At 19.0% G+C, this 21,524-nt stretch overlaps 1 protein-coding gene across 1 annotated transcript in view; it reads right to left on the bottom strand.

The window, feature by feature from the left end:
- Positions 1 to 21,524, bottom strand: part of LOC117177969 (proliferation-associated protein 2G4) — a 45,863-nt gene that overhangs the window by 2,095 nt on the left and 22,244 nt on the right. The window contains exons 4-6 of the mRNA XM_033369123.1: positions 14,559 to 14,738; positions 8,800 to 9,048; positions 3,967 to 4,113 (exon numbers count right to left, since the gene is read on the bottom strand). Of these exons, the coding sequence (XP_033225014.1) occupies positions 3,967 to 4,113; positions 8,800 to 9,048; positions 14,559 to 14,738 (576 nt within the window). The remainder of the gene's footprint in view (positions 1 to 3,966; positions 4,114 to 8,799; positions 9,049 to 14,558; positions 14,739 to 21,524) is intronic.

Here is a 21,524-nt window from a genome sequence, read left to right as displayed (position 1 = left end):
AAAAAAAAAAAAAAAAAATTCAACAAAATAGGTGCATTTTCAAATATACGATTTTTTAATTAAATTCTAAATGTTTCAGAAAAAAAATAATTTTTAACCAGATACGCGAATTTTCAACTAAAAAATATCAATTTTTAGTTAGACAAAATAATTTTTCATGAAAAAAAAACAACAGAATTAAATTTTCAACAAAATACTTCAACTAACTTCAAAATACTTCAACTAAAAAGGTAAATTTTTAAATAGAAAAATTAATTTTCAATCAAAATTTAAAAAATTTCAACAAAATAGTTTCAAAATAATTTTTAACAAAAAAAAACGAATTTTCATAAAATTAAATAATTGAATTTTTAAGTAAAATGATAAATTTTTTAAAAAATTAATTTTCAATCAAATAGATGAATTTTTAACTTGAAATATTATTTTTTTACCAATAAAGACAAATTTTCAACAAAAAAGATAAATTTTTAGTTAGAAAAAAATAATTTTTCCTAACAAAAATGAATTTTCGGACTTACTCTAGAGATGGAAAACACAGGGTTTTTTCAATAATCATAACAATTTCTTAAAATTACGGGAGAAAAAAAGGAATTTTTGAAAAAATAGTCCATTTTTCAACTAAAAAAATTATGAATTTTCAACAAAACAGTTAAATTTTTCAAGCAAATAAATTAATTTTTAACTAAAATGATCAGTCTATTTGAAAAATGAATTTTTACCCAAATCCTTTAATTTAAACTTAAAAAATCAATTTTAAGCCAAGAATTCATTTTCAACTGAAAAATATCAATCTTTAATTCAAAAAATTAATTTTCAATAAAAAAAAAAAAAAAATTTCAACAAAATAGGTAAATTTTCAAATAAATGAATTTTTAATTAAATTCTAAATCTTTCAGAAAAAAAATAATAACTTTTAACCAAATACGCGAATTTTCAACTAAAAAATATCAATTTTTAGTTAGACAAAATAATTTTTCATGAAAAAAAAATTTTTAAATAGAAAAATTAATTTTCAATCTAAATTTAAAAATTTTCAACAAAATATTTAAATTTTTCAAGTAAATTATTTTTTTAAACTATTTTTAAATAAAATTTTCAACAAAAATGATAAATTTGTTTGAAAAATTAACTTTTACCTCAATCCTTTAATTTAAACTAAAAAAATCAATTTTAAGCCAAGAATTAATTTTCAATAAACAAAAAATTTTCAACAAAATAGGTAAATTTTCAACCAAACACATGAATTTCTAACCAATAAAATAAATTTTTAACCAAAAAGATTAATTTTCTAGAAGAAAATAAATATTTAAAAAAATACTTGAATGTTCAATTCAGTAAGACAAATATTCGACCAAATATTGTAATTTATAAACAATAAAATTAATTTTTAAATAAAGATTAATTTTCTATGAAAAAATACAATTTTCCAACAAAACACATGATTTTTTAACAAAATACTTGAATTGTCAATTAAAGATTAATTTTATTATTTAGAAATTCATGTTTTTAGTTCATAATTCAAATATTTGTTTGAATATTTGTCTTTTTTATTTGAAGATTTAAATATTTTAATAAAATATGTATTTTTTTTAAACAATTAATATTTTTGCTTAAAAATTAATTTTATTGTTTAGAAATTACAATGTTTAGAAATTAATTGAAAAGTAAAGCATTTTATTAAAATATGTATTTTTTCTATAAAATTAATCTTTTTATTTAAAAATTAATTTTTATTGTTTAGAAATTCAAATATTTGGTTGAATATTTGTCATCTTTAATTGAAAATTCAAGTATTTTATTAAAAACGCATGTATTGTATTAAAAAACTGTATTTTTTGCAGAAAATTAATTTTTTTGTTTAAAAAATAATTTTATTGTTTCGAAATTCATGTTTTTGGTTGAAAATTCAAATATTTGTCTTCTTTATTTTTAAATTCAAGTCTTTTGTTAAAATATGTATTTTTTTTGTAGAAAATTAATCTTTTTGTTTAAAACTTGATTATATTGTTTAAAAATTGCAATATATGTCTTAGTTAATTGAAAATTCAAGTATTTTCATGAAATTTTGATATTAATTAATTTTTAATTAAATTCTAAATCTTTCAGAAAAAAAATAATTGTTAAGCAAATACGCGAATTTTCAACTAAAAAATATCAATTTTTAGTTGGACAAAATAATTTTTCATAAAAAAAAACAACCGAATTTTCAACAAAATATTTAAATTTTCAACAAAATACTTAAAATAAATTTTTTAACAAATATTTGACTTTTCAAACCAAATGATTAATTTTTTACCAATAAAGACAAATTTTCAACATAATATATCAAATTTCAAACTAAAAAGCTAAAATTTTAAATAGAAAAATTAATTTTCAATCGAAATTTAAAAATTTTCAACAAAATAGTTAAATTTTTCAAGTAAATTATTTTTTAAACTATTTTTAAATAAAATTTTTGACTAAAATGATAAATTTATTTGAAAAATGAACTTTTACCGAAATCCTTCAATTTAAAATAAAAAAATCAATTTTAAGTCAAGAATTAATTTTCAAGAAACAAAAAATTTTCAACAAAATATGTGAATTTTTAAATAAATGAATCTTTAAATAAAATGATAAATCTGTTTAAAAAAAATTATTTTTAACTAAATACGCGAATTTTCAACTAAAAAATATCAATTTTTAGTTAGACAAAATAATTTTCCATGAAAAAAACGAATTTTCAACAAAATATTTAAATTTTCAAAAAAATAGTTAAATTTTCAACAAAATACTTAAAATAAATTTTTAAACAAATATTTGACTTTTCAAACCAAAAGATTAATTTTTTACCAATAAAGACAAATTTTCAACATAATACATGAAATTTCAACCTAATAGCTAAATTTTGAAACAGAAAAATTAATTTTTAATAAACATTAAAAAATGTTCAACAAAATAATTAAATTTTTCAAGTAAATGAATTTTTAACTAAAATGATCAATCTGTTTGAAAAATTAATTTTTACCCAAATCCTTTAATTTCAACTGAAAAAAATCAATTTTAAGTCAAGAATTTATTTTCAATAAACAAAAAAATTTCAAGAAAATAGGCGAATTTTAAAATAACTTAATTTTTAAGTAAAATGATAAATTTTTTTAAAAACGTAATTTATAACCAAATAGTTCAATTTTCAACTCAAAAGATAAATTTTTGGCTAATAAAAGCAAATTTTCCACATAATAAATAAATTTTCAAAAAAAAGATCAATTTTTAGTCAGAAAAATTAATTTTTAACAAAAAAAATACAAATTTTCAAAAACATAGTTAAATTTTCAACTTAAACAATTAATTTGTTTTACAATAAAGACAAATTTTCCACATAATAAATAAATTTTCCACTAAAAAGATACATTTTTAATTAGAAAAATTAATTTTCAATAAAAATTATAAAATTTTCAATAAATTAGTTAAATTTTCTAATAATTGAATTTTTAACTAAAATCTCTTCAAAAAAAATTAATTTTCAATAAAAAAAAAAGAATTTTCATAAAATTAAATAATTGGATTTTTAAGTAAAATAATAAAATGATCAAATTATTGTTAATAATAAATAGAACCATTTCTTAATTTCAGGCCTTGGACTTTCTTTAGAGATCAAAAATATTATAAATAGTGTCACCCAATTTTAAAAATAGTGTTGAATTTCTAATCCCATAAGATTAATTTTCTACCAATAAAGACAAATTTACAACATAATACTAACACTTTTATCATAATACGTGAATTTTCAACTAAAAAGATCCATTTTTAGTTAAAAAAAAAATTAAAACCAAATTTAAAAACCCATTTTTCCTTTAGAGCAATACAAATTCCATAACCAAGAGCAAAATTCGAGGACTTTTTCAGGGTTTTTCAAGCAAAAAATAAAAAATAAGTAAAATAAAAAAATTCAAGGACTGATTCCAGAATGATAAATTTAAGTACCTTCAATTCGGGATCTTCTACCACGCACTCAGATTGATAACAATCCAAATCGATCGGGCATCCGGTTATTTTGTGTGGTCCGTTGGGCATTAGTAAGACTGTAAACTTGAACTGCGCTGCATACTCAGTCGGCTTCTCATATAAAACCTATTTTTTTCCAAAGAAAAATATTTAATTATTTCTGAAAAATAATTAATTTTAACAAAATCAAGTTTTTAAAAAAAAAGAAAGAAATTCTTCAATTGCCAGGGTGGTTTCAAAGGACGATTTCTAATTCCCGGTCAAGTTTTTCAATTTTCCCGATCAAATAAAATTAATATTCATATTTTCAATTATGAATCTTTAACTGTGATAATTAAATTTTCAACCAAACAGACGGATTTTTAACTAAAATGATGAATATTTAACCAAAACACTTGAATTTTTAAATAAAAAGATTAGATTTCAAATTAAAAATATTAATTTCCCACAAAAAATACAATTTTTCAACAAAATACATACATTTTTAACCAAGCATGAGAATTTTTAACTAAAACAATTAATCTTCAACTGAAACTGTTAAATTAAAAAAAAAAAAATTCACTGAAACAAATAAAATGTCAACCAAAACTTAAATAATAAGTTTAAAACATTAATTTTCAACCAAAAAGATTAATTTTCAAGCAAGAAGATACTTGAATTTTCAACCAAAAACATAAATTTCTAAACAATAAAATTAATTTTTAACCAAAAAGATTAATTTTCTAGAAAAAAATACATATTTTAACAAAATACTTGAATGTTCAATTAAGTAAGACAAATATTCGACCAAATATTGTAATTTCTAAACAATAAAATTAATTTTTAAATAAAAAGATTCATTTTCTATGAAAAAATACAATTTTTAAATAATAAAACTAATTTTTAAACAAAAAGATTAATTTTCTACAAAACATACAATTTTTTAACAAAATACTTGCATTTTCAATTGAATAAGAAAAATATTCAACCAAATAGTTAAATTTTGAAGAAAAAAGATGAGTTAATTTTCAACTAAAACAATGAATCTTTAACTGAAACAGTCGAATTTTTAAACAAACAAAAAAATAATTTTAATTGAAAAAGATAAAATGTCAACCAAAACTTAAATAATAAGTTAAAAAAATAAATTTTCAGCCAAACAGATTAATTTTGAAATAAAAAGATTAATTTCCTACAAAAAAATACATAAATTTTTAACGAAATAGTTGAGTTTTTAATTAAAGAAGACAAATTATCAACCACAAAGTTGAATTTTGTACTAAAATAATAATCATTTTCAACCGAAAATAGAATAGTAAAATTAAATTTTTAGTTAAAAACAATAATTTTTAAACAAACATAAGAGTTTTCAACTAAAACAATTAATATTCAACTGAAACAGTTGAATTTTTACACACAAAAAAAAGAATAATTTATTTTTTTGGTTAAAAAATTAATTATTAATAATAAACTAACCATATTTATTCAGCATCAAATTCAACCAAAACTTAAATAATAAGTTTTCAAAAATTAATTTTTAAACAAACAGATTCATTTTCAAATAAAAAGATCAATTTCCTACCAGAAATACAATTTTTCAACAAAATACATAAATTTTTAAGAAAATAGTTGAATTTTTAATTAAAGGAGAAAAAATTTTCAACCAAATAGTTGAATTTTGAACTAAAATAATAATTTTCAACCGAAAATGATATAGCAATTTGTTTGCATATGTATTTTTTGTAGAATACTAATCTTTTCATTTAAAAATTAATTTTATTGTTTAGAAATTACAATATTTGGAAATTAATTGAAAAGTCAAGTATTTTGTTAAAATATGTATTTTTTTGTAGAAAATTAATCTTTTTGTTTCAAAAATAATTTTGTTGTTTAGAAATTTATGTTTTTGGTTGAAAAGTCAAGTATTTTGTTAAAATATGTTGTTTTCTTTTTGCAAAAAATTAATCTTTTTTTTAGAAATTAATTTTATGGTTTAGAAATTCATGTTTTCATTCATAATTCAAATATTTGTTTGAATATTTGTCTTCTTTATTTGAAAATTTAAATATTTCGTTAAAATATGTATTTTTTGCAGAAATCTAATCTTTTTCATTAAAAATTAATTTTATTGTTTAGAGATTACAATATTCCGAAATTATTGAAAAGTAAAGTATTTTAGTAAAATATGTATTTTTTCTATAAAATTAATCTTTTTGTTTAAAAATTAATTTTATTTATTATAAATTCAAATATTTGGTTGAATATTTGTCATCTTTAATTGAAAATTCAAGTATTTGGTTAAAAACGCATGTATTTTATTGAAAAATTGTATTTTTTGTAGAAAATTAATCTTTTTGTTTTAAAAATAATTTTATTGTTTAGAAATTCATGTTTATGGTTGAAAAATCAAGTATTTTGTTAAAATATGTTTTTTTTTTTGCAGGAAATTAATATTTTTTTTTTTAGAAATTAATTTTATGGTTTAGAAATTCATGTTTTTAGTTCATAATTTTAAATATTTGTTTGAATATTTGTCTTTTTTATTTGAAGATTTAAATATTTCAATATAATATGTATTTTTTTTAGAAAATTAATATTTTTGCTTAAAAATTAATTTTATTGTTTAGAAATTACAATATTTGGAAATTAATTAAAAAGTCAAGTATTTTGTTAAAAAATGTTGTTTTTTCTGCAAAAAATTAATCTTTTTTTTAGAAATTAATTTTATGGTTTAGAAATTCATGTTTTTAGTTCATAATTCAAATATTTGTTTGAATATTTGTCTTCTTTATTTGAAAATTTAAATATTTCGTTAAAATATGTATTTTTTGCAGAAATCTAATCTTTTTCATTAAAAATTAATTTTATTGTTTAGAGATTACAATATTCCGAAATTATTGAAAAGTAAAGTATTTTAGTAAAATATGTATTTTTTCTATAAAATTAATCTTTTTGTTTAAAAATTAATTTTATTTATTATAAATTCAAATATTTGGTTGAATACTTGTCAGCTTTAATTGAAAATTCAAGTATTTTGTTAAAAACGCATGTATTTTATTGAAAAATTGTATTTTTTGTAGAAAATTAATCTTTTTGTTTCAAAAATAATTTTATTGTTTAGAAATTCAAGTTTTTGGTTGAAAATTCAAATATTTTTCTGCTTTATTTTAAAACTCAAGTCTTTTGTTAAAATATGTTTTTTTTTTGTAGAAAATTAATCTTTTTGTTTAAAACATAATTATATTCTTAAAAAATTACAATAGTTGTCTTAGTTAATAGAAAATTCAAGTATTTTCTTAAAAGTGCATGTATTTTATTGAAAAATTGTATTTGTTGTAGAAAATTAATCTTTTTGTTTTAAAAATAATTTTATTGTTTAGAAATTCATGTTTATGGTTGAAAAATCAAGTATTTTGTTAAAATATGTTTTTTTTTTTTAGAAATTAATCTTTTTTTTTTTAGAAATTAATTTTATGGTTTAGAAATTCATGTTTTTAGTTTATAATTCAAATATTTGTTTGAATATTTGTCTTCCTTATTTGAAGATTTAAATATTTCGTTAAAATATGTATTTTTGGTAGAAAACTAATATTTTTCCTTAGAAATTAATTTTATTGTTTAGAAATTACAATATTTAGAAATTAATTGAAAAGTAAAGTATTTTGTTAAAATATGTATTTTTTGTATGAAATTAAATTTATTGTTTAGAAATTCAAATATTTGGTTTACTATTTGTCATCTTTAATTGAAAATTCAAGTATTTTGTTAAAAACGCATGTATTTTATTGAAAAATTGTATTTTTTGTAGAAAATTAATCTTTTCGTTTTAAAAATAATTTTATTCTTTAGAAATTCATGTTTTTGGTTTGTAGGCCACGTATTTTGTTAAAGTATGTTTTTTTTGCAGAAAATTAATCTCTTTTTTTTTTAGAAATTAATTTTATGGTTTAGAAATTCATGTTTTTAGTTCATAATTCAAATATTTGTCTTTTTTATTTGAAGACTTAAATATTTCAGTAAAATATGTATTTTTTTTTTAGAAAATTAATATTTTTGCTTAAAAATTAATTTTATTGTTTATAAATTCAAATATTTGTTGGAATATTTTTCATCTTTAATGGAAAATTCAAATATTTTGTTGAGAAATTCTATTTCATTTTGTGAAAACTTAATCTTTTTGTTCAAAAATTAATTTTATTGTTTAGAAATTCAAATATTCAGTTGAATATTTGTCTTCATTAATTGAAAATTCAAGTAATTTGTTAAAAATTCATTGGTTTTGTTGAAAAATTGTATTTTTCAAGAATAGAAATTTAATCTTTGTTATTGGAAATTCATATTTTTGGCATAAAATACAATAATTGTTGAAGATTCATAATTTTAGTTTAACAATTTGAATGAAACTTTGCCTTTTTTAATTAAAAAAAAAAATTCAACTATTACGTTAAAAATGTACGTATTTTGTTCAAAACACCGATTTTTTTGTTTGTGGAAAATTATATTTTTCTTTCAAGGTTAATCTTCTCGTTTACAAATTCTTCTTTGCGGTTAAAACTTCAACTATTCCAGTTAAATATTTGATCATTTTAGTTTTAAAAAATCATCTTTAAGGGCTGGAAATAAAAATATTCGTTTGAAAGTTAAACTCTTTTGTTAAAAATAATTTTTTTTTGCTTGCATTTCAATAAAAAATTCCTTTTCAAATAGAAAGAATAAACTTTCAACCAAAAAATATAACTTTTCCAATAAAAAAAAGATGACTTTTTAGCAAAATTGCGTTTTTTTGTTGTTGTTTTTTTTTTTTTTTAAATTAAATTTCTAGAAAAAACTTACCTGGAAAGGCTCGATCAGTCTGTGATTAACACATTCTACGACAGCCATCTTCGCCTTCTTCTCGTCCTCGAAAGTACGAAGATTAAATGGCATAAGACCATGTTTGTGGGTCACTTCCGAGTAGAACATTCGCGAGGCTTTCAGTTTCAGTTGATAAGTTTCCTCGGTTTTCTTGTAAATTGTCACACGCGTGTCTTGTTCTCGACCTACTCCTTCACCTGAACTTACTAGAACGTCCATAGCATAAACCTGAAATCAAAAAATTAATTTTTTTTTATGTATACTAGACGCGCTAACTTTTAAAAACCAATTTTCGAATCATTATTTATTTGTTTTTTGTTTAGGACAATTTTTAATATTAATAACCATTTACACTAACTTAAGAAAAAAAAACATGTAAATATAATTTTGAAAATTGAATTATCACAAAATTATCATAAGCATTTCAAAAAATCATATAATTGTAATAGACAGGTTAAAAATAAATAAAATGTTATGATACAAATTATATCAAATATTCCATCACATCGCCTTAAAAATAATTTTAAAAAATATAAAAATTTCCACTTGAGGTAATAAAAACACTAGCTGCAGCAAATGAATGCACTCAAAGTGGAATTGTTAAATTTTAAACTTTTAAAATTGAATTTTAAAAGTATTTAATCAAGAAATTTTGTATTCAAATATGGTCAATAATTTACGCGTATAAAATTGAAGTTACGAACATTTCTCAATATAAAAAAATATAAATCCTTGGAAAGCTTCAAAATCTTGAAAAATCTAGAAGTTATTTTAAATTTGTTTCAAATTTAAAATTATTTTGGAAATTTTTTCAGAACTTCTGAATATCTGTCAAAATTAATTGAATTTTTTCTACAATTTTCAGAAAATCCTGCAAATTTTAGAAAATTTCTTTACAATTTGGATGCATAAATAACAATTGAACAATTATTTGAAATAAGAATAAAATGTAAAAAAAATCAAAATGTAGATTTTCGCAGATTTTAAACAATAAAATTAGATTCTTTTCAAGAATTGTGAAAGGCTTCAAAAGAATAGAAACATTTTCTTAAGATTCCTAGGAAAATTAAAAATAACTTTTCAATTTGGAAAAACATTCAAATATTTTATATTTAATATTTAATATTCAAATATTAAATATTCAATAATTAATCTTTTTTTTTGATTAAAATTTTAATATTGAATGAGTTAAAAATTGAAAATTTTAGACTCAAACAATATTTTTAATTTAAAAAAAATCCTTTAATTAAAAATATATTATTATGAAATTATTTTCAAGTGAAAATAAGACTTTCAAATTGAAACCGTTCAAGTTTTAACGTTAAAATCTGTAAATTCTTAAATTTATTTTTTGTTTCTTCAAGTTTTTAAGAAAGCATTTAAAAATTCTTTAAATTAAAAATGTAAGCTTGAAAATAAAAATTGTAAATGGAAAATTTTTAAAGTAAACAAATTTTGAATCACACATAGAAAGCTAAATAATAGCATAATTGAAAAACATAACAATTCAACTAATTACATTTTTCGGCAAATTTGTGTTATTTATAACATTTTAAACTGTTCCAGGAAAAATTAAAAACTTTACAAAAATAATTTAATTGAAAAGGAGGTATTTTAAATATTCAGAAACTTTTATCAAACAAATTATGACCAATATTAAAAAACATAAACTTAAAGTAAATAATAAACTTATCAATTTTATTTTGACATTGAAATCATTTTTATTCGACATTTTTTCTAATTTTCACTTTAATTTATGAAAATTCGATGTATTAGTAACCTTTTAAACTAATTTCAGAAAATATTTAAACACATTTAGATATAAATTAAAAAAATGAATGCAGATATCCATTTCACAACATCAGAATCGTTCGAAAAATTATGCAATATTATACCCAGTATTTAATTATATAACCGTCAAATAAATAATCAATTTATAAATTGAATTTTAATTTTTATTTCTAAAAATGTTATTTATTAATAACATTTTAAACTAATTCCAGAAATCATAAGTTTTTATAGAATCAATTAATAATTAGTTAATCAGTTCACAACATAAAAAGCATTTAAACAATCATTTTCCTTGAAAAATTCTAATAATTTTTCCATTATATTTTCTTTAAATTTGAAAACAAAAAAAAAGCACTAAACAATTTTTTTTTATTGAAACATTCAAATAATTCTCACTTTATATATTTTTTACATTTGAACTTTTATTTGTTTAAATTAAATTAATTATAAGCTTCCAACTAATTCTAAAAAATATAAATTTTAGAAGAATTACATAAACTTAATTCCAATTATCAATTTTATGTGACTTAATTGAAAACAATTTATATAATCAGTTTTAAAAAAATCCATCAATTAATTTTTCTTCCAAAAAAGACGAATTTTCAACAAAATAGTTACATTTTCAACTGAATAGAACAATTTTTAACTAAAATGATGAATCATGTACCAAAAAAGTGAATTTTTAATAACCAAAAAGAATGTCTAATAAAATAATTTAAAAAATTTGTATATTAAATTTTAAAAACAGTGGAATTCTAAAGCGAAAATTGAGATCTCAACAAAAAAAGTTACTTTTCAACAAAGCAGATTAATTTTTCTTTCAGAAAAGACGAATTTTCAACAAAATACATCAACCTTCCACACAATATTTTTGAATTTTCAATAAAATACATGAATTTTCATCAAAATAGTTAGATTTTGAATCAGAGATAAATTTTAAATTAAAATTATGAGTTTTTAACAAACAAAAAAATGAATTTTCCATAAAAAAAAGGAATTTAAAAAATAATAAATTTTCTACCAAATCAAAAATGAATTTTTAACAAGCAAAAAGAATGTCTAATAAAGCACTTAAAAAATTTTGTATCTGAAATAAAAAAATAGTGGAATTTTAAAGAAAAATTGAGATCTCAACAGAAAAGTTACTTTTCAACAAAAAAAAAAAATTTCTTCCAGAAAATACGAATTTTCAACAAAATATTTACATCTTCAACCAAACAGAACAATTTTTAACTAAAATGCTAAATCATGAAACAAAAGAGTGAATTTTTAATAACCAACAAAAAATTTCTAATAAAATAGTTTGAAAAATTTGTATTTTAAATTTTGAAAACTGTGGAATTGTAAAGAGAAAATTGAAATCTCAACAAAAAAAGTTACTTTTCTACAAAACAGATTAATTTTTCTTCCAAAAAAGACGAATTTTCAACAAAACACATCAATCTCCAACCAAATATTTGATTTTTCAATCAAAAAGATTAATTTTATACCAAAAAAGAGAAAAATTTTCAATAAAATACATGAATTTTCAACAAAATAGTTACATTTTGAATCAGACCTAAATTTTCAGCTAAAATAATGAGTTAGGAAAACCTAATTTTTAATAAAATAGTTAAATTTCGAACCAGTAATTGTAGTTTCCGAAAGAAATGCGACTTTTCAACACTTTTCATTCAAGAATAAAAAAAATTTTTAATATATTTGTTAAAATTTCAAAACAAAAATACGAATTTTTAACCAAACAAATTAATTTTCAACTCAAACTAATAGATTTTAAACCAAAAATGGACAAGTTAAATTTTCAGTTTAAAAATTAATTTTCAACCAAAAAAAAACGAACTTTTAACAAAATAGTTGAATTTTCAACAAAATAAATAAATTTTTAAGTAAAATTATGAATCTTAAAATACAAATGAATTTTTAACCAACTAGTTGAATTTTTAGTCAAAAATAATAACTTTTTAACCAAAAACTGAAGTTACTTTATAAATTAAAAATTAATTTTCAATAACAAAATTAAGAAAATTTTTAAATTCTCAACCAAGTAATTAAATTCTTAGCAAAAAAATACGACTTTTCAACAAAATGTATTAGTTTTAAACTAAATAGTCGAATTTTGAACTAAAAGAGATAAATTTTTGTTAACAAAAAATAAAATAATAAAAATGTCCGTTAAAAAATATAATTTCCAACCAAAAAATGGTTTGTTAAACAAAATATTTCATCTTTTAACAAATAAAATATAATAGTTGACCAAAAAAGATGATTTTTTAACAAAATACTTGAATCTTGAAATAAAAAAATTTTCGGTCAAAAATGAAAAAAAGAATTTAAATCTATTTGTTACATTTTCAAAAAATTTCAAAACAAATAGATTTTCGACTAAAAAGACGTAATTAAAAAGATTAAATTTTAACAAAGTAATTAAATTTTCTACATAAAAATAGATTTTAAACCGTATAGTTTAATTTTTAATTAAAAAAGATTAATTTTCAAATAAAAATGGATTAGTTAAATTTTCTGCAGAAAAAAAACATTTTTCAACCAAAAAAGTTTTTTTACAATAGAAAATATTTAAATTTTCAACAAAAGAAATTAATCTACTACTTGAATAATGAAACTTAAAAAAATAAAAGGAATTTTCAACAAAGTAGTTCAACTTTTAACCAAAAAAATAAAATTATTAAGCAAAAAAGACGGGTTTTCACCAAAATACTTTAATTTTTAATTAAACAAAATTTTTCAGCGAAGAATGAACAAAAATTTCAATCTTTTTCTTACATTTTCCAAACAAAAAAATTGAATTTTCAACTCAAAATAGTACATTTTCACAAAAAAAATAACCAAAATTTTATCAAAGTAATTAAATTTTTAACAAAATAAATGAATTTTCAACAACCAAAAAAACGAGTATTTAAAAAAACTGAAATATTTAACAAATTAGATGAGTTTTTAGCATAAAAATCAATTTTAAACCATGTAGTTGAATTTTCAATTAAAAAAAGATGAATTTTAAAATAAAAATTTTCAATTAAAAAAAAAATCACTTCCGAACAAAATATTTGAACACTCAATCGAAACAGATTAATTTTCAACCAAGTTTCATTTTTAACCAAAAAAATGTGAAGTTTTTAGTTGAATTTTAAAAATAAAAATAAATTGTAAACCATATAGTTGAATTTTTAATTAAAAAAGATGAATTTTCAAATAAAAATGGATTAGTTCAATTTGCAATAAAAAAAACCACTTTTATTAGAAAATACTTGAATTTTTAACAAAGTAGAAATTAATTTTTTTTTTTTTTTTTACAAATTCTAGCATTTTTGAACAAATAAAAACGAAATTTCTGCCAAAGGGAAGTAATTTGGAAACAAAAGAAAAATTTTCAAAAAAATAATTCAATTTTTAATCAACAAAAACTTTGCAATCAAAAAACATTTTTTTACCAAAAAGATGAATTCGGAACATAATATACGAAATTTTAACCCAGTGGTTAAATTTTCAACTAAAATGATTAATTTTCATCAATTCGAAACCAAATATTTAAATTTTCAGTTACAAAAATTTTTTTTCAAGAATAAAATTTAATTTTCAACCACAAAAATTAAATGAATCTTCAACAAAGAAAACTTAATCTTTAAGAAAGTTTCAACCAAGTTTTTAACCAAAAAATGTGAAATTTTTACTAAAATGAGACAAAGTTTCAACAAAAAATAATTCTTCAAACAAGAAATAAAATTTTTGTAATCAAATCGTTGAATTTTCAAGGTAAAAAGATAAATTTTTAACCAAACAAATAAATTTCTAGACTAAAGGGGAAAGATTATGAGCTGATGGGGAGTTGAAAATTACAGAAAAACACCATAAATAATTTTTAAATCATTCCTCATAATTTATAATATTTAAATATTTAATTTAAAGGATCATAAATTTGAATTAGAAATTACCTCGTGCGTCTCAAGGGTGTATTTTTCGTGCTCCTTCTTCTGCGCGTCATTTGGATTTTGAATTATGGTTTTTTCCCCGTCGATTTTGAACTGCTTCAATTGATGGCTCAACATGCCCTCAATAGGCTTACACTTGTAAGCGTCACAGATTTTCTCTACCGTCCCTGTTATCGTATAAGTCTGCAAAAAGAGAATTTTGACAACTCAGTTTTTTTGCATTTTAAATTTGGTTCGTTAGTTTGAAAATAATCAGAAAAAAATAACGTTTTCCACTGCGATTATAAAAACACTTAAAATTTAGGAAATTAAATTTGAAATAAATTAAAACACTTTCAACGAAATAGTTAAATTTTCAAATAAAAACCACAATTTTGTATCTGAAATAAAAAAATAGTGGAATTTTTAAGAAAAATTGAGATCTCAACAAAAAAAGTTACTTTTCAACAAACAAACAAAAATTACTTCCAGAAAATACGAATTTTCAACAAAATATTTACATTTTCAACCAAATAGAACAATTTTTAACTAAAATGCTAAATCATGAATCAAAAAAGTGAATTTTTAATAACCAACAAAAAATTTCTAATAAAATAGTTTGAAAAATTTGTATTTTAAATTTTGAAAACAGTGGAATTTTAGAGAGAAAATTTAAATCTCAACAAAAAAAGTTACTTTTCTACAAAGCAGATTAATTTTTCTTCCAAAAAAGACGAATTTTCAACAAAACACATCAATCTCCAACCAAATATTTGATTTTTCAATCAAAATAGTTATATTTTGAATTAGAGATAAATATTAAATTAAAATTATGAGTTTTTAACAAACAAAAAAAAAAGAATTTTCCATAAAAAAAAAAGAATTAAAAAAATAATAAATTTTCCACCAAATCAAAAATGAATTTTTAACAAGCAAAAAGAATGTCTAATAAAGCACTAAAAAAATTTTGTATCTGAAATAAAAAAATAGTGGAATTTTTAAGAAAAATTGAGATCTCAACAAAAAAAGTTACTTTTCAAAAAAAAAATAAAAATTCTTCCAGAAAATACGAATTTTCAACAAAATATTTACATTTTCAAACAAATAGAACAATTTTTAACTAAAATGCTAAATCATGAACCAAAAGAGTGAATTTTCAATAGCCAAAAAAGAATGTCTAATAAAATAGTTTTAAAAATGTGTATTTTAAATTTTGAAAACTGTGGAATTGTAAAGAGAAAATTGAAATCTCAACAAAAAAAGTTACTTTTCTACAAAGCAGATCAATTTTTCTTCCAAAAAAGACGAATTTTCAACAAAACACATCAATCTCCAACCAAATATTTGATTTTGCAATCAAAAAGATTAATTTTATACCAAGAAAGAGAAACATTTTCAATAAAATACATGAATTTTCAACAAAATAGTTACATTTTGAATCAGAGCTAAATTTTCAGCTAAAATAATGAGTTAGGAAAACCTAATTTTTAATAAAATAGACAAATTTCGAACCTTTCAGTCAAGAATAAAAAAAAATTTTTAATATATTTGTTAAAATTTCAAAACAAAAATACGAATTTTTAACCAAACAAATTAATTTTCAACTCAAACTAATAGATTTTAAACATGCCCTCAATAGGCTTACACTTGTAAGCATCACAGATTTTCTCTACCGTCCCTGTTATCGTATAATCAGAATAAAATAACGTTTTCCACTGCGATTACAAAAACACTTAAAATTTAGGAAATTAAATTTGAAATAAATTAAAACACTTTCAACGAAATAGTTAAATTTTCAAATAAAAACCACAATTTTTTAAAATAAAATAGGTAAACTGTCGAACAAAACTTGAATAGATAAATTTTCAGTTAAAAAAATGAAAGTTCAACCAGAGATCATTTTTCAACTAAAATTATGGAATATTCAAATGGAAAAGTTACATTGTCAAATAAAAAAAAAGTTCAAACAAATAAATTAATTTTCTACCAAAAAATACGATTTTTAAATAAAATACATGATATTCTAACGAAATAATTTTTTTGTAAAATAAAAAACACGATTTTTCAAGAAAATACTTCAATTTTGAACTAATAAAAATTAATGATCAAGCAAAAATGGAACAGTTACATTTTCAGTAAAAAAAAAAGAAGAAAATTTGAACTAAAATAAAGAAATTAAATAATATAAATTAAAATGAAAAAAGGATAAAATTTATTTTCAAAGGAGATTAATTTTCTACAAAAAAAAAACGATTTTTAAATAAAATACATGAATTCCCAATGAGAAAGTTGAATTTCCAAACAAAAAACATTAACAAAATAGTTGAATTTTGAACAAAAAAGCTCAATCTTCAACTAAAAACGGAACAGTTCAATTTTCAGTTTAAAAAAATGAATTTTAAACCACAAAGATGAGTTTTCAACTAAAGAAGATAAATTAATATAATATAAATAATAGAATAATATAATATAAAAAAAATAATTTGAAGAAATGCAATGAAAAATAGAATAAAATTTACTTTCAAAAAAAAAAAAGATTAATTATCTACAAAAAAGAGACTATTTTTAAATAAGATAAATGAATTTCCAACGAAAGAGTTGAATTTTCAAGTAAAAAACACCATTTTTGAAACAAAATAGATGCATTTTGAACAAAAAATATCAATCTTCAAACGAAAATTGTCAACTTAAACTTGATTAGATAAATTTTCAGTTAAAAAATGAATGTTCAACCAAAGAGATCATTTTTCAACTAAAATTATGGAACATTCAATTGGAAAAGTTACATTGTCAAATAAAAAAAATTTCAAACATGTAAATTAATTTTCTACAAAAAAATACGATTTTTAAATAAAATACATGAATTTCTAATGAAACAGTTTAATTTTTCAAATAAAAAGCATAATTTTTCAAGAAAAAAGTTGAATTTTGAACTAATAAAAATTAATTTTCAAGCAAAGATGGAACAGTTACATTTTCAGTTTAAAAAAAGAAGAAAATTTCAACTAAAATAAAAAATTATAAATAAATTAAAATGAAAAATAGAATAAAATTTATTTTCAAAGAAGAAGATTAATTTTCAACAAAAAAAAAAAACGATTTTTAAATAAAATAAATGAATTTCCAACGAAATAGTTGAATTTTCAAATAAAAAACACAATTTTAAAAACAAAATAGATGAATTTTGAACTAGTGAAAATTAATTTTTAAGAAAAAAATGGAACAGGTTCATTTTCAGTTAAAAAAGAAAAGAAGAAAATTTCAACTAAAATAAAAAAATTAAATAATATAAATAAAAATGAAAAATAGAATAAAATTTATTTCCAAACAAGAAGTTTTGTTTTCTACAAAAAAAGACGATTTAAAAAAAATACATGAATTTCCAACGAACGAGTTGAATTTTCAAACAAAAAAAAAAACATTTTTGCTAACAAAATAGTTGCACTTTGAACAAAAAAGATCAATCCTTAGCCAAAAATTGGAGAGTTAAATTTTCAGCTGAAAAAAATTGTAATCCCAAAAATAAATTTTCAACAAAATACATTAATTTTCAACTAAAAAAAGGTATGAATAAATTATAATGAGAAATAAACTCAGTTTTCAAATTAAGAGATTAATTTTATGCCAAAAAGACGACTTTTTAAAAAAATGCACGAATTTGGAAAGAAACACTTGGATTTCCTAATTAAAAAATTAATTTTTGACAAAATATTTAAATTTTGAAATTAAAAAAAAATCAATTTTCAAGCAAAACTGGAACAGTTAAATTTTTAGTTAAAAAAATTAATTTTCAACCAGAAATCATTTTTCAACTAATATCAAGGAATATTCAATTTCAAAAGTTACATTGTCAGTTTAAAAAAAGAGAAGATAATTTTAACGAAAATAACCAAATTAAATAATATAAATAAATTAAAATTAAAAAAAAAATTAACAATTTGTAAAACAAAATAGATGCATTTTGAACAGAAAATATCAATCTTCAACTAAAAATTGAACAATGAAATTTTCAGTTAAAAAAAGTAAATTTACGAGAAGAAAAAAAAATGTTTAAAGAAGTAAATTAATGCTCTAACAAAAAAGACGATTTTTAAACAAAATAATGTAATTTTCAACGCAACAGTTGAATTTTCAAATACAAAATTAAATTTTTAAACTAAAAAAAAAAACAATTTTCAAGCTAAAATGGAACAGTTAAATTGTCAGTTATAAAAAAAAGAAGACAATTTTTTACTAACATGAAAATATGAAATAATATAAATAAATTAAAATGAAAAATAGAATAAAATTTATTTTTAAACAAGAAGATTAATTTTCTACAAAAAATGTGATTTTTAAATAAAATACATGAACTGCCAACGAAAGAGTTGAATTTTGAATTGAAAAAGATCTATCTTCAACCAAAAATTGAACAGTTAAATTTTCAGATAAAAAAAAATTAATTTTGAACCGAAGAGACAATTTTTAAAGTAAAATCATGGAATATTTAAATGGAAAAGTTGGTTTAAGTTAAAAAAAAATTTAACCAAAATTAAAACATTTAATAATATAAATAAATTGAAATGAAAAGTACAATAGAATGAATTTTCAAACAGAAAGATTAATTTTCTACCAAAAAATAGACGATTTTTAAATAAAATACATGATTTTCCAACGAGATTTGAATTTTTAAAAACAACAAAAAAACCATTTTTTTAACAAAATAGTTCAATTTTGAACTAAAAAATATCAATCTTCAACCAAAAATTGAACATTTAAATTTTTAGTTAAAAAATACTAATTTTAAACCAAAAAGGTGAATTTTCAACAAAATACATTAATTTTTAACTAAAAAAGGTGAATCGTCGAACAAAACTTGAATACAGTTAAATTTTAAGTTAAAAAAATTAATTTTCAACCAGAGATAATTTTTCAACTAAAATCATGGAATATTCAATTCTAGAAGTTATATTGTCAGTTAAAAAAAGAAAATTTCAACTCAAATTAAACAATTAAAAATTAATATGAAAAATAAAATAGAATTAATTTCCAAAAAGAAAGATTGTTTTTTATTTTATTTTAGACGATTTTTTGAACAAAATAGTACATGAATTTCCAACGAAAGAGTTGAATATTCAACTAAAAAAAACTAATTTTCAACAAAAATGATTAATTTTTATCTGGAATAGTTGAATTTTCAACCATAAAGATAAATTTTCAACCAAAAAATATGAGTTTTCTATCAAAAGAAATGAATTTTTAACTAAAAAGATGGAATATTCAATGGAAATAGTTACATTTTCAGTTAAAAGAATAATAATTTGCGAAAAAAAGTTACATTTTCAAACAAAGTGATTACATTTTTCACTAAAATGATGAATCTCTATCTTAAATAGTAAAATTTTAAACCAAATAGAGGAATGTTAAAAAAAAAATTATCAAGCTTTTACTAAAATAATTAAGGATTAATTTCTACCAAAAAGACGGATTTTCAAACTAAAAAAATATCATTTTTAAATCAAAAATTGATTAGTTGAATCTTTATTTCAAAAAATTAATAGTCAACCAAAGAGATGAATTTTTAACCAAAAAATGATGGAATGGTCAACTGGCATAGTTAAATTTTCCGTAGAAAAATTAATTTTTAGTCAAAGAAAAAACGAATTTTCAAAAAAAAAAAAATTAATGAATTTTGTTGAAAATTCGTCTTTTTGGTAGAAAATTAATCTTCTTGTTTGAAAATAAATTCTATTCTATTTTTCATTTTAATTTATTTATCTTATTATAAAAATTTTGGTTAAATTTTTTTTAACTTACACTAACTTTGCCATTTAAATATTCCATGATTTTAGTTAAAAAATTGTCTCTTTGGTTCAAAATCAATTTTTTTTTAAACCGAAAATTTAGCTATTAAAATTTTTGTTCGACAGTTATCTTTTCAGTAGAAAATTAATGTATTTTTTTGTTTGAAAATTTGTCTTTGAGAATTAAATTTTTTTTTAACTGAAAATTTAACTGTTCAATTTTTGGTTGAAGATTGATCTTTTTCAGTCCAAAATTCAACTCTTTTGTTGGCAATTCATGTATTTTGTTTAAAAATTGTCTTTTTTGGTAGAGTATTAATTTACTTATTTGAAAATTTTTTTTTTGTTAATTGACTTTTTTTTAACTGAAAATTTCATTGTTCAATTTGTATTTGAAGATTGATATTTTTTGTTCAAAATGCATCTATTTTGTTTTACAAATTGTTAATTTTTTTTTAAATTTTAATTTATTTATATTATTTAATTTGATTATTTTCGTTAAAACTATCTTCTCTTTTTTAAACTGACAATGTAACTTTTGAAATTGGAATATTCCTTGATATTACTTGAAAAATGATTTCTGGTTGAAAATTAATTTTTTTGACTAAAAATTTAACTGTTCCAGTTTTGCTCGGAAATTGATTTTTTTTTTAAATTTCAGAATTTAAATTTTTGGTCAAAAATTAATTTTTTAAATTGGAAATCCAAGTGTTTCTTTACGAATTCGTGCATTTTGTTAAAAAGTCATGAATTTTTTGTTGAAATCGTCTTTTTTTGGTATAAAATAAATCTTGTTTACAAATAAATTTTATTCTATTTTTCATTTTTATTTATATTATTTAATTTTATATTTTAGTTCAAACTTTCTTTTTTTTTACTGAAAATGTAACTGTTCCGTTTTTTCGTGAAAATTAATTTCTACTAGTTCCAAATTTAACTATTTTGTTTTTAAAATTGTGTTTTTTACTTGAAAATGCAACGATTTCGTTGGAAATTTATTCATTTCATTTAAAAATAGTTTTTTTTTTTTGTAGAAAATTAATCTTCTTCTTTGAAAATAAATTTTATTCTATTTCTCATTTTAATTTGTTTATATTTTTTATTCTAGTAATATTTTTCTTCTTTTTTTTAAATGAAAATGTCACTGTTCCATTTTAGCTTGAAAATTAAATTTTATTAGTTCAAAATTCAATTATTTTCTTGAAAA

This window comes from Belonocnema kinseyi, chromosome 8 (genome assembly GCF_010883055.1).
Source record: "Belonocnema kinseyi isolate 2016_QV_RU_SX_M_011 chromosome 8, B_treatae_v1, whole genome shotgun sequence".
Lineage (NCBI taxonomy): Eukaryota > Metazoa > Arthropoda > Insecta > Hymenoptera > Cynipidae > Belonocnema > Belonocnema kinseyi.
This window is presented reverse-complemented; position numbering and strand designations above follow the sequence as displayed.